The 15466-nt window shown below is 42.8% G+C and overlaps 1 protein-coding gene across 1 annotated transcript in view; it reads right to left on the bottom strand.

Moving 5' to 3' along the window:
- The window catches only part of Dtd1 (D-aminoacyl-tRNA deacylase 1), a 257126-nt gene that overhangs the window by 220296 nt on the left and 21364 nt on the right, over positions 1-15466 (bottom strand). Inside the window, exons 2-3 of the mRNA XM_045156932.1 lie at positions 14452-14542; positions 10346-10581 (exon numbers count right to left, since the gene is read on the bottom strand). Of these exons, the coding sequence (XP_045012867.1) occupies positions 10346-10581; positions 14452-14542 (327 nt within the window). The remainder of the gene's footprint in view (positions 1-10345; positions 10582-14451; positions 14543-15466) is intronic.

Here is a 15466-nt window from a genome sequence, read left to right as displayed (position 1 = left end):
AAATAAAGTTAGAAAACTGATAGTTACGATACAATGTGGAAAGGAATCTTTGCCACAAACAGTACTGGAACAACTAGGTATCTATATGCATATAAACAGACCTTGAGGGCTGGAGAGACTGCTCAGTGGTTAAGGCATTTGTCTGTAAAACCTAATGACTGGGGTGCGATTCCCCAGTACTCATATACAAAGTGGTAAATGCATCTGGAGTTTATTTGCAGCTGCTAGAGGAATTCCCATTTTACCATCCTCCCTCCCTCCCTCCTTTCCCCTCTCCCTTCCTCTCCCTCTCCCTCTCAACTTTTTCCTTACAAATAAATAAATACAATAATTTTTTTAATCTGACCTTTGCCAGACATGGTGGCACACACCTTTAATCCCAGCACTTGAGAGGCAGAGGTAGGAAGATCACTGTGAGTTTAAGGCCACCCTAAAACTACATAGTGAATTCCAGGGCTAGAGAAGATGGCTTAGCAGTTAAGGTGCTTGCCTGCAATGCCAAAGAACCCTGGTTTGATTCCCCAGGACCCACACAAACCAGATGTATAAGGTGGCACATGCATATGGAATTTATTTGCAGTGGCTAGAGGCCCTTGTGCACCCAGTCTCTCTCTATGTCTTTCTCTCTATCATAAATAAATAAATAAAATATATTACAAACAAGTTACAAAAAAAAGCCATAGTGAATTCCAGGTCAGCCTGAGCTAGAGTGAGACCCTACCTCGAAAAAACAAAACAAAACAAAACAAAAAGCTGACCTTCACAAAAAGTACTCAAAGTATATTACAGACCTAACAGTAAATGCAAAACTATAATAAACTCCTTGAAAACCCAAAATGAAGTTGGATGTAACAGTGACTTTTTAGAGAACAGCACAAAAGTCATGGTACGTGAAGGAAAGAACTAATAAGCCCAATGTCATTAAAAGTAAATTTTTCGGCTTCTAGTCAAGATGGCAAAATAGGAGCCCTGCCACTGTAACCTCGAGGGAAGCCAGAGGAAAGAACCCCGCAATAAACCCTCCTCAAGAAATTAAAGGTCTGTATTTAACTAGCAACACAGCAGTCCCAGGCAGACAAAACAGGAAACTTAATGAGATTGGTTTCAGCCCCACTGGGTGGCTATAGCCCATAGCCTAAGAGAAATCCCAGCAGACGAGGATGACAGCAGGTCCAATTTCCAGGACCCAGTTCCCACTCAGTGGCAGCAGCAGCTTCTATTAGGAAGTACAGCCTAGGAGAAACACCAACTAGCTAGTGTGATAATGGGCAAAGGTAATGGGAGCTCAAGTGAGAGGGCTTGGCCCCTGGTTTTGGAGGCTTCTGGGAACTGTAGCCAACATCTAAGGGGAAGTGTCACCCAGGAAGACCTCAAGTGGGACTTTTAGTTAGCACTCAGGGGATCACTAACAACCAGGGGTGGGGGTTAATCTTGAGGGACAGGAGCAGGAGAGGGGAAGCCCATTGGCAGGATGATCCTCAAAGGGGCCAGCAACTGCTGGCCAGCATCAGCAGGGAGGAGCACAAAGGTACAAAGAAACCAGAGCTGTCAGCCAGAGGGAAGAGCTCCTACTCGCCAGACACAGCCCAGCATTAGCCAGCAACAACCTAATGTGCTTGGAAGGGATTCTACCATCCACACCTACTTTGTAAAAAGCCTTAAAGGATGAAGAGGAGGGCAACTGTGTCTTGGCTCCAATTCCCCGGAAGGACTTAGAACTGAACTCATTCCAAACCTCCAATGAGTAGCACTGGAAGAACAGGGCCCACTTTGTTTGTTGAGTAAGTCCGGCCTCCCAAGGTTTCACCTAACAGCACACACAAGGTAGATCCTGCTCAGGCTTAAGAATAACCCATCTAATCCAGCTGACAGACTACCATTCCACACCCATCTTAATCTAACCAGACCAAGCCACCCAACCACAGGCTATACAAGAGGCTATGGCTACATTCTCATTGAGACAACAGGTCACTCTTGAGATAGACAAACCCCAGTGCAAAACAAACTATGCAGGACATCAAGCAAAAGGACCCCCATCAAGACTACCTCGTACCACAAAAGATGCCACCAAAGAAAGCCCAAAGGAAGCCCAAGACAAAGAACCCAAAAAGGACACAGCCATTTTAAGCATACTTAATGGTACCATGAACAAACAACTAGACAAAATTGAAGAAAATTGACAGGCAATCAAACAAGAACTCTGAGAATGGTACATGCCTTTAATCCTAGCACTTGGGAGGCAGAGGTAGGAGGATCAATGTGAGTTTGAGGCCACCTTAAGATTATATAGTGAATTCCAGGTCAGCCTGGGCTAGTGTAAGACCCTACCTTGAAAACAAAAACGGAATTCAAGCAAAAAAACTGAGAAGCTGAGAAAAACATAGCAGAAAACAAATGAAATATCCTACTAAAAAGGCTCCCAAGAAAGCCTCACCAACAGAACTCATCACATGGAGGACAGACTTTCAGAACTCGAGGACAAGACAGAAGAAATAGACCAGGACTACAACAATAATGCAAAGTTCAAAAAATTTTGTGAAGAAAATATGAAGGAACTGTGGGACAGCTTAAAAAGACCAATTAACCATACCACAGGCATACAGGAATGAGAAGAAATAAACAATTTAAAATTTGATGAGGAGCTGATTCTTCAAAAAAAATAAATAAATAAGTAACATTGACAAACTTCTGGCCAAATTGATCAGAAAAAAAAAAAAAAAAAAAGGCCAGGTATGGTGGCACACCCCTTAATCCCAGCACTCCAAGAGACAGAGGCAGGAGGATTGCCTAGAGTTTGAGGCCACCCTGAGACCACACAGTGAATTCCAGGTCAGATCTGAATGACAACAAATACACAACATACCAAAACTTATGAGATACAATGAAACACTAAGTGCCTACATTACTAAAACAAAGAGACCTCAAATAAATAACTCCATCTGAAGGCACTAGAAAAACAACAGTCCAACCCCAAAAGTACCAGATGGAAAGACATTATCAAGACCAAAGCAGAAATTAATGAACTAGAAATAAACAATTTAAAATTTAATAAGGAGCTGATTCTTCAAAAAAATAAGTAAGATTGACAAACCTCTGACCAAATTGATCAGAAAAAAAAAAAAAAAAAAAAAGCCAGATGTGATGGCACACTCCTTAATCCCAGCACTCCAGGAGACAGAGGTAGGAGGATTGTGGAGAGTTTGAGGCCACCCTGAGACCATATAGTGAATTCCAGGTCAGCCTGAGATACACTGAGACCCTATCTTGAAGAGAGAGAGAGAGAGAGAAAAGACTCAAAATCAACTAAAAATAAAAATGGAACATACCCAACACGGCTCAAGGAAAATCACAGAAGAGGGCGGAAATATTGTTAGAGCCACATGTTGGAACATTATGCACAGAGACATTGACTCCTCCCCATAACTAATGGTTAATCACACAATGCACAACCCACATTCCCCAACGAGGAGGGTCTCTTTGGAGGGAGGAGGACAGGGAGGAGGGGGCACACACATCTGGAGTTCGTTTGCAGTGGCTGAAGGTCCTGGCATGCCCATTCTCTCTCTCCCCCCCAAATAAATAAATTAAATTAACTCAAACATCCTACTCAAAAAATAGGGCACAAGCTGGGCGTGGTAGCGCACGCCTTTAATCCCAGCACTCGGGAGGCAGAGGTAGGAGGATCACTGTGAGTTCGAGGCCACCCTGAGACTCCATAGTGAATTCCAGGTCAGCCTGGGCTAGAGTGAGACCCTACCTCGAAAAACCAAAAAAACAAACAAAAAAAAAAAATAGGGCACAGATCCAAGCATGGTGGCAAACACCTTCAATCCCAGCACTCGAGGCAGAAGTACGAGGACTGTCATGAGTTCAAAGCCACCCTGAGACTACATAGTGAATTCCAGGTCAGCCTGGACTAGATCAAGACCCTACCTCAAAAAACTAAAAAAAAAAAAAAAAACAATGAGGGGGACAGAGAACTGAATAAGGAGTTCTCAGAGGAGGAAATACAAATGGCTCATACACATTTAAGGAAATGTTCAACATCCTTAACGATCAGTGAAATGCAAATTAAAAGAACTATGAGGGCCCGGCATGGTGGCACATGCCTTTAATCCCAGCATTTGGGAGGCAGAGGTAGGAGGATCATTCTGAGTTCAAGGCCACCCTGAGACTACATAGTGAATTCCAGGTCAGTCTGGGCTACTGTGAGACCCTACCTCAAAAAAAAAAAAAAAAAAAAATCAAAGGAAAATGGATGGAGTTGGAAAAAAATCATCCTCAGTGAGCTCACTCAAGCTCAGAAAGACAAATGCCCATGTTCTCGTTCATATACAGTCCCTAAATTGTATCAACAGGAGATAAGTTTAAACAGTAGTATGCATCAGAAATATGGGCAGAGAACTTGAATGAGTCTAGAATAAGAGGGAAAAGAAAGGAAGGAGAGTAGGAGATAGGTGACAAGCACAGAATATAGGAGTGAAAGGGTCCTGGAGAGTAGGGAGTATAGAGGGTGGTGTGGTAGTTTGATCCAGGTATTCCTTATAAACTTAGGTGTTCTCAATGCTAAGTTTCCAGCTGATGGAGATTTAGGAATTAACACCTCCTGGAGGCAGTGTATTGTTAGGGGCAGGCTTATGGGTATTATATCCAGTATCTCCTTGCCAGTGTTTGTCTCACTCTCCTGTTGCTATTGTCCACCTTATGTTGGCCAGAAGATGATGTCCACTCTCTGGTCATGCCATCATTTTCCCCTGCCATCATGAAGCTTCCCATTGAGTCTATAAGCCAAAATAAACCCTGGTGGCTTTTGCCAGTAATGCAAACCTGATTGCAACAGCAAGTTGGTACCAAGAGTGGGGTTATTTGCTGCTAGACACCCGACTGTGTGGCTTTGGCCTTTTAGAGCTGATTTTCAAGAGGAATGTGGTAGGATTCAAAACCTTGGCCTAAGAGACGCCTTGCAGTAAGTACAGCTTGATGTACTTGATGCAGTAAGAACTATGGACTGTAAAGTCTGGCTTATGAGGGTGAGAAAGAGCTTTGCCTGAACTGGGCTAGAAGCAGTTTGTGTAAGAGGCTTTCTGTTATGCCCATGACCTGAGAATTTGTACAGGGTTGCATTGTGTAAAAATGGACTGGTGTGAGCACAGAGATAGGCACAGAAATGAAATCTTTGGGCTGAAACTTCTGTCCATTCAGCTGCAATTATATGAGATCACAACCTTTGAGATTAGGCTAGCTGACCTGCATTGGGACAACAGAAAGAATGTAGACTACTGGGCTGGAGAGATGGCTCAGCAGTTAAGCGCTTGCCTGTGAAACCTAAGGACTCCGGTTCAAGGCCCGATTCTCCAGGAGCCACGTTAGCCAGATGCACAAGGGGGCACATGCATCTGGAATTCGTTTGCAGTGGCTGGAGGCCCTGGCACATCCATTCTCCCTCCCTCCCTCCCTCCCTCCCTCCCTCTCTCTCTCTCTCTCTCTCTATCTATCTATCTCTCCCTCCTTCCCTCCCTCCCTCCCTTCTTCCCTTCCTTTCTCTCCATGTCTGTCACTCTCAAATAAATAAATAATGAACAAAAAAATTTTTTAAAAAAAGAATGTAGACTATTTTGATGGGGCTTGAATGCCCAAGGAGTATACTGTTCTTCAAAGTCTGCTTTATTCCCCCCTGGATTAACAAATTGACATGCTACCTGGTATTGTGGAATATAAGAAATGCAGGAAAGAGAGAGTCATTGAGTTGCAACATGGTCTTGTGTTTTGGAAACGGCCATGGGCAGTGTGAAGCAGGTTTGCTGGATGCCTGCATGGAAACCTGATATGGAGCTATGACGATGAGCCGTGGTTGCAGTGGAGACCCAGTGGAGATGCCAGGACCACAAGATGGCTGTCCAGGAGAGCTGCCAGCCTACATGAAGTTTTCCAGGACTGTGAGTAGCCTAGCTAGAGGGACAGAATTGGAACTCTGGAGACTTGTTGCTTGTTAAAATTATCAGACCTGGGGATTTTTCATTGCCTAGAGTTGTTGGATTTGGAGCTACAGAGTTTGATGTCTGCCCTGTTTAAATCTTGTAGTGGTTGAATATTTCTTTGCTATGCCTAATACCATCTTTTGCAGTGTGTTTATTCTGTGCTATTATGGGTTTGGGGGGTGATTTTTTTGGTATTATGGCTCAGTTAAAAGACCTTGGATTATGTTTGAACATCATTAGGACTGATAAAAAAAATAAGGGGATGTTTCAAGTTGGACTGTATGCATTATATTTAACATCATGGATGGCTATCAGTTTATGGGGGAGGGAGGAATGTGATGGTTTGATTCAAGTGTCTCCCATAAACTTAGGTGTTCTAAATGCTAAGTTTCCAGCTGACGTAGAATTGGGAATCAATGCCTCCTGGAGGCAGTGTATTGTTGGGGGCAGGCTTATGGGTATTATAGCCAGTTTCCCCTTGCCAGTGTTTGGCACACTCTCCTGTTCCTGTTGCCCACCCTCTGTTCGTGCCATTGTTTTCCCCTACCATCATGGAGTTTGCCATCAGGTCAATAAGCCAAAATAAACCCTTTTTTCCCAAAAGATGCTCTTGGTTGGATGATTTTTTTTTTTTTTTTTTTTTTTGGTTTTTCGGGGTAGGGTCTCACTCTGGCTCAGGCTGACCTGGAATTCACTATGTAGTCTCAGGGTGGCCTCGAACTCTCGGCGATCCTCCTACCTCTTCCTCCCAAGTGCTGGGATTAAAGGCGTGCGCCACCACGCCCGGCGGTTGGATGATTTTTGCCAATAATGCGAACCTGACTGCAACAGGTGGGAATCATACAGAACTTAAGACGACATGAATCAACACCATAGAAACCTTTATCTTAGCAATCTACAAGATATAATCACCAGTAAATGGAGAGGGGGAATAGTCTGGACAGACACACCCTATAGAAAATGGAACAAACTTAATCCTAAAACCATGGGCCCTGGCTGATAAATCCCAGCCCCAGAACTGGGTTACTCCCCACAGCAACCTGTTCATCAGAAAAATCCATGAAGTCCCCAAAACAATGTAGACCACTGCCAAAGCACTTGGTTACCCACCTGATCTAAAAAGGTAAGACCCTACTGCTAAAGACAACACAGGCTGTGGCAAAAGGACATTCAGTCACCATGCTGGAACTGAAAGCATAGCCAGTTCTCTCCTGGCTTGGCCTCATGGTACTGAAAAGCGCTATGGGAGCGGCTGAGAGACAGTGGTTACCAACAGCATAAACAGGGGACTCAACAAGCAATGAACCAGCAAAACCAGGAATACACATCTGTGCAATAGTGGCACATAGCCTGCGTGGGTAACCAGCTGCTCTATGATTGGACATGAGACCTGTTCAGGGGGAGAGGACCCATAATTGGTACTGGGAACCAAGTTGGTATCCCATGGCCAGGAAACTTAAGGGACTCCAAAGAAAAGTTCCCACTGTTCTCTGGATATCAAGAGTGAACACACACATTAAAAATTAAAACCCACCAAAGCAGAAACCCAGAGGCCATAGAAAACTCAACACTAAAGCAGACTGCTAACAGAACCACTGTGCCTTAAAGAACACTGCAAAAGAGGGGGCAGGACTGTAAGGGCCACAGAGTGGGTAGGACTATAAGGAGGCACAGCAGAACAGACAGAAGGAGGCCTTCCTGACCCCACAGTGAACACAACAACCCCACAGAGGAGGTCCCTCAGGGAAATGGGAACAAGGCTATGGGGATGAAGACATCTAGAGTTTAATTCTTCTCCTCTGTGAAAGACATTGTCATGAGAATAAAAAGCCACATACTGGGAAAAAATATTTGCCAATAACATCTGATAAAGGATAAACATTTGCAAAGTGAATATTTGCAAAAGATATATCCAAAGTACTCCCAACCCTCAGCAGGAAGAAAACAATCAATCCGATTCCTAAATATGGATCAAAGACCTTAACAGATACCTCACCAACAAAGACATACAAATAGAAAATAAACACGTGAAAAGATGTTCCACATCATGCCATCAGTAAAAGCAGAGTAAAACAATGAGATACCACTATACACCAATTAGAATGGCCAAAGTCTATAAAGACAGAAACATCAAATGCTGGTGAGGGTGTGAAAAGATGAGACCTCTCATCCATTGCCAGTATGAACACTAAAATGGTGCAATTGCCTTGAAAAACAGTTTGGCAGTTGCTCATAAACCTAAGCATACACTCAGGCTGGAGTGATGGATCAGTAGTTAAGGCATTTGCCTGCAAAGCCTAACAACCCAAGTTTGGTTCCCCAGTGTCCATGTAAAGCCAGATGCACAAGGTGGTACATGCACCTGGAGTTCACTTACAGCAGCTGCTATCTCTCTTTGCTTGCAAATAAATACATATTAAAAAAAAATATTGGGGGCTGAAGGGACTGCTTAGCAGTTAAGTGTTTGCCTGCAAAGCCAAAGGACCCAGGTTCGATTCCCCAGGACCCGGGGGTGTACATATCTGGAGTTCATCTGCAGTGACTGGAGGCCCTGGCATGCCCATTCTCTCTCCCCCTCCCCCTCCCTCTTTCTCTGTCAAATAAATAAATAAAAGTAAAATAAAATATAAAAAAAAATACTGGGTTGGAGAGAGGATTAGTGATTTAAGGCACTTACCTGCAGAGCCTAAGAACCCATGTTCAACTCTTCAGATCCCACATAAGCCATACACACAAGGTGATGCATGCACAAGGTTGTGCATGCACACAAGGTGGTACATGCATCTGGAGTTCAATTGCAGTGGTGAAGGCCCTGATTTTCCAATTCTCTCCCTCTCTCTCTCATAAATACTAACCATGGGGCTGGATAGATGGCTTAGTGATTAATACACTTGCCTATGAAGCCTAAGGACCCAGGTTCAATTCCCCAGTACCCACATAAGCCAGATGCATAAGGTGGAGCATGTGTCTGGAGTTCATTTGCAGGGGCTAGAGGTTCTGATGCACCCATTCTCTCTATCTGCCTCTTTCTCTCTCAAATAAATATATAAAAACAGTTCTAAAAATTATAAAACAAACTAAGCATGCTTGCCATTTCATCTAGCAGCTATACTCCTTAGTATTTACCCAAGAGGTTGAAAATTCATGTGTACACAGAACTTGCACATAGATATTTACAGAAGCTTTATTTGTATTTGCCTAAACTTGAAAGTAATCAAGAGCGTCAACAGATGAATACATAAACTATGAAACAGCTAGACAAAGATTATTTAATGCTAAAAAGAAATGGCAAAACAAGCCTTGAAAAGGAGACTTAAATGCATATTACAAAGGGAAGGTGGCCAATCGGAAAAGGATGCATACTATATAACTCCACTATGCAACATGATAAAAAAGACAAAACAATGGAGACAGTGAAATAATCAGTGGTTATCTAGAGTTGTGGAGATGGGGAAGGGAGAAAACAAACAAGCAGAGCAGAGGATTTTTAGGGCAGTGAAACCACTGTGTATGATGCTGTAATGGTCAATATAAGTCTGTAGATTTATCTAAACCCATAGAAGGTTCATCACCAAGAGAGAACCCTAATGTAAGCTATGAACTATGGGTGATGATGTGCTGTTGATTTTACCAACTGTAACAAGTGTACACAGTGATAATGGATGAGACTAGGTATAAGGACAAGGTGAATCAGATGAATATCTCTAAATATCTCATTCTCTCTCTGTCTCTCCTTGAGATCTGGGTGTGATGGCATATGCCTTTAATCCCAACACCCTGAGATCATATAGTGAATTTCAGGTCAGCGTGGACTAAAGTGAGACCCTGCCTCCAAAAAAGGGGAGGTGGGCTGGAGAGATGGCTTAGTGGTTAAGCGCTTGCCTGTGAAGCCCGGTTCGAGGCTCGGTTCCCCAGGTCCCACGTTAGCCAGATGCACAAGGAGGCGCACACGTCTGGAGTTCATTTGCAGAGGCTGGAAGCCCTGGTGCGCACATTCTCTCTCTCTCCCTCTATCTCTTTCTCTCTGTGTCTGTCGCTCTCAAATAAATAAATAAATAAATAAATAATTTTTTAAAAAGGGGAGGAGTCATTTTCATAAAAAAATTAAAACTGTCTCATAACTTTCCAAACTGATTACTGTCTAACCAATGACATAAGTCTGCCTATATTATCTAAATAAAAACATATGCTTTACAATTAATTTCACCTGCTTCATTCATTTTTTGTTTTGATATTGAGTATTGAACTAAAGGCCTGGCTTGCTCTCCCATCTACTTTTTGATTTCAGTGCTGAGTATTAAGCCCATGGGTTTACGATTCTATTAGATAGATGCCCTACCACTGCAAACCCCAGCCCTCCAGCCTACCTTTGATGAGCTCTGGCCTGTAGGTTTTTCGCATCTGCTCCAGGAAGCTGTTGTAGAATACCTCTGCCTGCTCAGTGGGCATCGCCAGGTGAAAGTCAGGCTTATTTCCCTTGAGGACACACTGGAGGGTAAACTGGCTGACACACAGCACCTCGTACTGTTTGTCCATCACACTCTTGGACCAGTGTTTCCCACTCTCATCCTCAAAAACACGCAGGTTTAAAATCTTTCGGACCCTGTGGGGAAAGAGAACAGTAAGAGCCACCTGAAGGATTACTAGGCTCCCAACACACTCCATAATCCCAGCATGTCCCCAAGATCCTGTTAGAGGAGGACAAAATGATGACTCCACCACTCAAAAAAGTGTGACACTGAGACGTGAGTGATCCACTCCATGTCTCAGTGTCCTCTTCTGTGTATAACACTTTGTAGTAGCAGTGCCACTTCATAGGGTTCTTTGTGAGTCCTTCTTTTATACCATGGCCTCCAATTCACAGCATCTATCAGTTATTTAAGACTACAACCACCCATTGTCTGCTACTTCAAGTTGAGAATATGTCCAAACATGAGTCCAATTCTAGCTTCTTATGGAAGAATTCAATCTTTACTCAGAAATTCCTTTTGTCAGTTCTTCTTAAAGCTATTCAAAATGAACAATAGGGCTGGAGAGATGGCTTTGTGGTTTAAGGCATTTGCCTGTGAATTCCAGGTCCCATGTAAGCCAGATGACCATGGTGGCGCACGCATCTGGAGTTCATCTACAGTGGCTAGAGGCCCTGGCATGCCCATTCTTACTCTCTATCTCTTTCTCCCTCTCTCTGTCTCTAATAAATAAATAAAAAATAATAAAATATTTTTTAAAAATGAACAAACAAAAAATACACTGAGAAAAGTCACAGGTACTGCAAATATACAAAAACCACTGAGGAAAGACACTTCATACAACTATGGTCCTTGGGCCCAGATGGGTCTTCATACTTGTGGATAACAAAGCCACCCTGGCAAGGAAGTGGACCAGGTAATAGTTACAGGTCAGCCTTAAGAACCATGAAAGAAACAATTACATGACAGCTGCAATTCCACCACCTGAAGCCACCCTTAAATGCTGAATGCAAAGAAACTGCCATCCCTGGCCAGTTATAAGGGTATCACTGGTGGTGGGAACTGCTCCTTAGCCCCAAACCATAGCTAACATTTGTCTTATGTTGAATCACACCCCTTAATAACCATGTTAAGGATCAGCTGCCTGGAACATCACAGCCTTTGTGTTAGCCCATTTTATCAACAATGTGACCAAATACCTAGGAAAACCAACCCTGGGGAGGAAAGGATTCTTGTGGCTCACAGTCTCAGTTTCTATCCATGACTACAGGGAACATGTAGCAGGGCAGAGCAGCTCTCATCATGGCTATCAGGCTTTCTCCTCTCCCCTTTTATTCCATCTGGTATCCCCGTCTATGGGATGGTGCCACCCACATTCACTAGGAGGTCTTTCCCTCTTAATTAAGTTTCTCTGGGAAGGCTGTCACAAATACACCCAGAGGTATGCTTTAGTATTTTCCTAAGTATTTCTTAATCCAATAAAACTGACAATCAAAATTAGTCATCACTGCTAGGGGAAAAGACATTTTCTTCAGTGGAATAGCCACTGCTAGTGCCCATGCACCTGTAAGCACCCCTAAAACTTACTGGGTCACCAAAAAAAGGAAAGAGAGAAGTAGAGGGGAGGAGAAGGAATGAGAAATCAAAGTGAATGTTGACCAACTGAGAACAGGAAGGTGGGAGAAGAGGGGGGGATTAGAGAGGGTTCTGTGATGAATGTGAATAAACTATATTATATACATGTATGAAATTGTCATATTGAAACCAATTACTATGTATACTACATACATGCTAATAGTTTTTAAAAGATTAGCCATCATAGCCGTAAAGACGTTCAAGCGCAGAGGCTCACCGTATCAGCCACCACCCTACTCTACTTTCACTTGACTGTCTAAGGAACACTATCCATACCAACAGAGGAATGAGATGCTGAGCCTACCTTTCAATGTAATAACCAGAGAACAACTGGGCAGAGCTAGAACCAAGATACAGAATTCACATCTGAAGCAAGTGTGTCAGATGTGCCAGGGAAGGAGCAAGTACAGGTGGTGACTAACACTACTAAAACCCAGCCAGGCATCAATAAGCAGTAGCATTCTCCTGTACATTCATGAAAAGGGCACCAGCTTCAAGGCCAGAAGCCCAGATTCTAATTCAGGTCCAGGCTTTTTACTGAGTGAGTATGCAAGGCCCAAGGCAAGGAATTCCAAATCCTCACAAACTGAGCATTGTTTATATATAGTACCTAAGTCATACTGCCTTGATTTAAAAAAAAAAAAAAAAAGGTTTAGTATTTGCATTAAGAGAAAGAGAGACAGACACTGTTTACAGGCGTGACAGCAAATGGAGATAAGGCAAAGCTGGGCTCTCACTCTGCTGGTGACACTTACTCAGTATTATCTGAAACACAAACAAAAACATACCACATTGAACAGAACAATGGATAAAAGAGACACATATTCACTTCATAGGCCCAAAATACAGGGATATTAGATTAGCACTGCTGTCAGCCCTGGTTAAAGAAGCTTCTTTTCCCAGTGGATGGTGGTAACTATAGGGACTCATTCATGTTCAAAGTGCTGAGAATAACTGAAGGTTGAAAAATGAACGCTAAATGAGTCATTTATATTACCCCCCTCTAAGGCTCAGGCAACATCATGGAAGAGGGCAAAGAAAGAATGTAAGAGCCAGAGAAAAGGGTAGAGTGTTACAGAACACTTTCTTTTGGACATGACATTTATGTTCCATTCATGAACTAACAACAAATGTGATTTATAGCACATGACTTTCACGACAGTGGGTCCATCAACATTCCATCATGGACAGGGGAGGGACTCATGAGGCCTCACCCTCCTGGAGGATCTACAGGCAGTGAATGGTTGCTGGGCGAAGGGAAGACATTTTCTTCAAAGGTACAGCTACTGCTAAGGAGCCCATGCTCCTATAAATAACACAACACCCATGCACCTAAACACAACGCTGAAATTTCATTGGATCACCAAAAATAAAAAAATAAAAAAAACAGGAAAGAATAGATATGGGAAGAGGAAGGGGCTCAGTGGGAGTAGGAGATGAGAGGGTTATAGGAGATGAGCATGAACAAAATATATTATATACATGTATGAAAATTCATAATCATTGTGTATGAGATGCTAATCAAAGGTCTTCAATTAAAAATATAGAGTTATGATCATAAATGTTGGCGGGGATGTGGAAAAAAAAGGAACCCTTCTGCACTGCTGGTGGGAATGCAATCTGGTCCAGCCATTGTGGAAAACAGTGTGGAGGTTCCTAAAACAGCTAGAGATTGATCTACCATATGACCCAGCTATAGCACTCCTAGGCATATATCCAAAGGACTCATCTCATTTCCTTAGAAGTACGTGCTCAACCATGTTTATTGCTGCTCAATTTGTAATAGCTGGGAAATGGAACCAGCCTAGTTGTCCCTCAACTGATGAGTGGATAATGAAGATGTGGCACATTTATACAATGGAGTTCTACTCAGCGGTAAAGAAAAATGAAGTTATGAAATTTGCAGAAAAATGGATGGACCTGGAAAGTATTATACTAAGTGAGGTAACCCAGACCCAGAAAGCCAAGCGCCACATGTTCTCTCTCATATGTGGATCGTAGCTACAGATGACTGGGCTTCTGCGTGAGAATGAAAATACTTAGTAGCAGAGGCCAGTAAGATAAAAAGGAGACATAAAGGGTAGAGAAAGGAAAGAGAAAGGTAGAGAAAGGAAGGGAGGAGGATACTTAATAGGTTGATATTGTATATATGTAATTACAATGATTGTAATGGGGAGGTAATATGATGGAGAATGGAATTTCAAATGGGAAAGTGTGGGGGTGGGGAGGGAGGGAATTACCATGGATATATTATAAAATGTAAAATGGAAATGGAAAATGTTAATAAAAATTAAAAATATATAGAGAGAGTTGCCAGCATGTCCAGTACACATCCCACTGACACAGCAGTGATGTGGGCCACAGCTTACATGTGCTCCAGCTCCTTCTGTGTGTCTTCCAGGGAAATGCCCAGCAACACGCAGATGCCCCGGCCAATGGCACTTATTTGCTCTCCCCCAACTGGAAAGAAACCAGAAGAGAGAAAAGCCTTAGATGCAATCAGATGTCATGAAGGACCGCTTTCAACATCACACATATTTCTTATAAGTTAAAGACATTATCCATAAATGAAAGCCATTATTACACAAATTCTCTGAAAAGATAATGAATGATGACTCCCCTGCATTCTGATTTGATCCTTGGATGAATGGAAGTGCTAAGAAGGATTTAACGCCATATATTATCTGTAACCTTGGGTCTACAAGCCTTTAATCCCAGCACTCGAGGGAGGCAAAGGTAGGAGAATGGCTTTGATGCCACCCTAAGACTCCATAATGAATTCCAGGTCAGCCTGGGCTAGAGTGAGACCCTACCTCAAAGAAAAAAAAAAAAAAAGCATATTCCTCCCCAAGTAAATCCAGCTCAGATAAATTAATTCTCAGAAAGGAAGTCCCTGTTTTTCTTAGAAATCAATAAATCTAGTAACATGACATACAGACAGCATAACATACAAAATTCTTATGTCATTTAAAAAAATATTTTTTTCCAGGGCTGAAGAGATTGCTCAGAGGTTAAAGGCACTTGCTTACAAAACCCGACAGCCTGGATTAGATTCCCCAGTACCCACATATAGCCAGATGTGCAATGTGGCAAATGCATCTGGAGTTTGTTTGCAGTGGCTGGAGACCCTGATGTGCCCATTCTCTCTCTCTCTCTCTCTCTCTCTCTCTCTCTCTCTCTCTCTCTCTCTCTCCCCCCCCCACAAATAAGCAAATAAAAAAATTTTTTTTTTTTTTTTGGTTTTTGCTGGGCATGGTAGTATATGCCTTTAATCCCAGTATTCAAGAGGCAGAGGTAGGAGGATTTCTGTGAGCTCAAGGACACCCTGAAACTACATAGTGAATTCCAGGTCAGCATGGGCTAGAGCAATACCCTACCACAAAA

This window comes from Jaculus jaculus, chromosome 8 (genome assembly GCF_020740685.1).
Source record: "Jaculus jaculus isolate mJacJac1 chromosome 8, mJacJac1.mat.Y.cur, whole genome shotgun sequence".
NCBI lineage: Eukaryota > Metazoa > Chordata > Mammalia > Rodentia > Dipodidae > Jaculus > Jaculus jaculus.
Note: the sequence above shows the minus strand (reverse complement) of the source record. Positions and strands in the feature narration are given on the sequence as shown.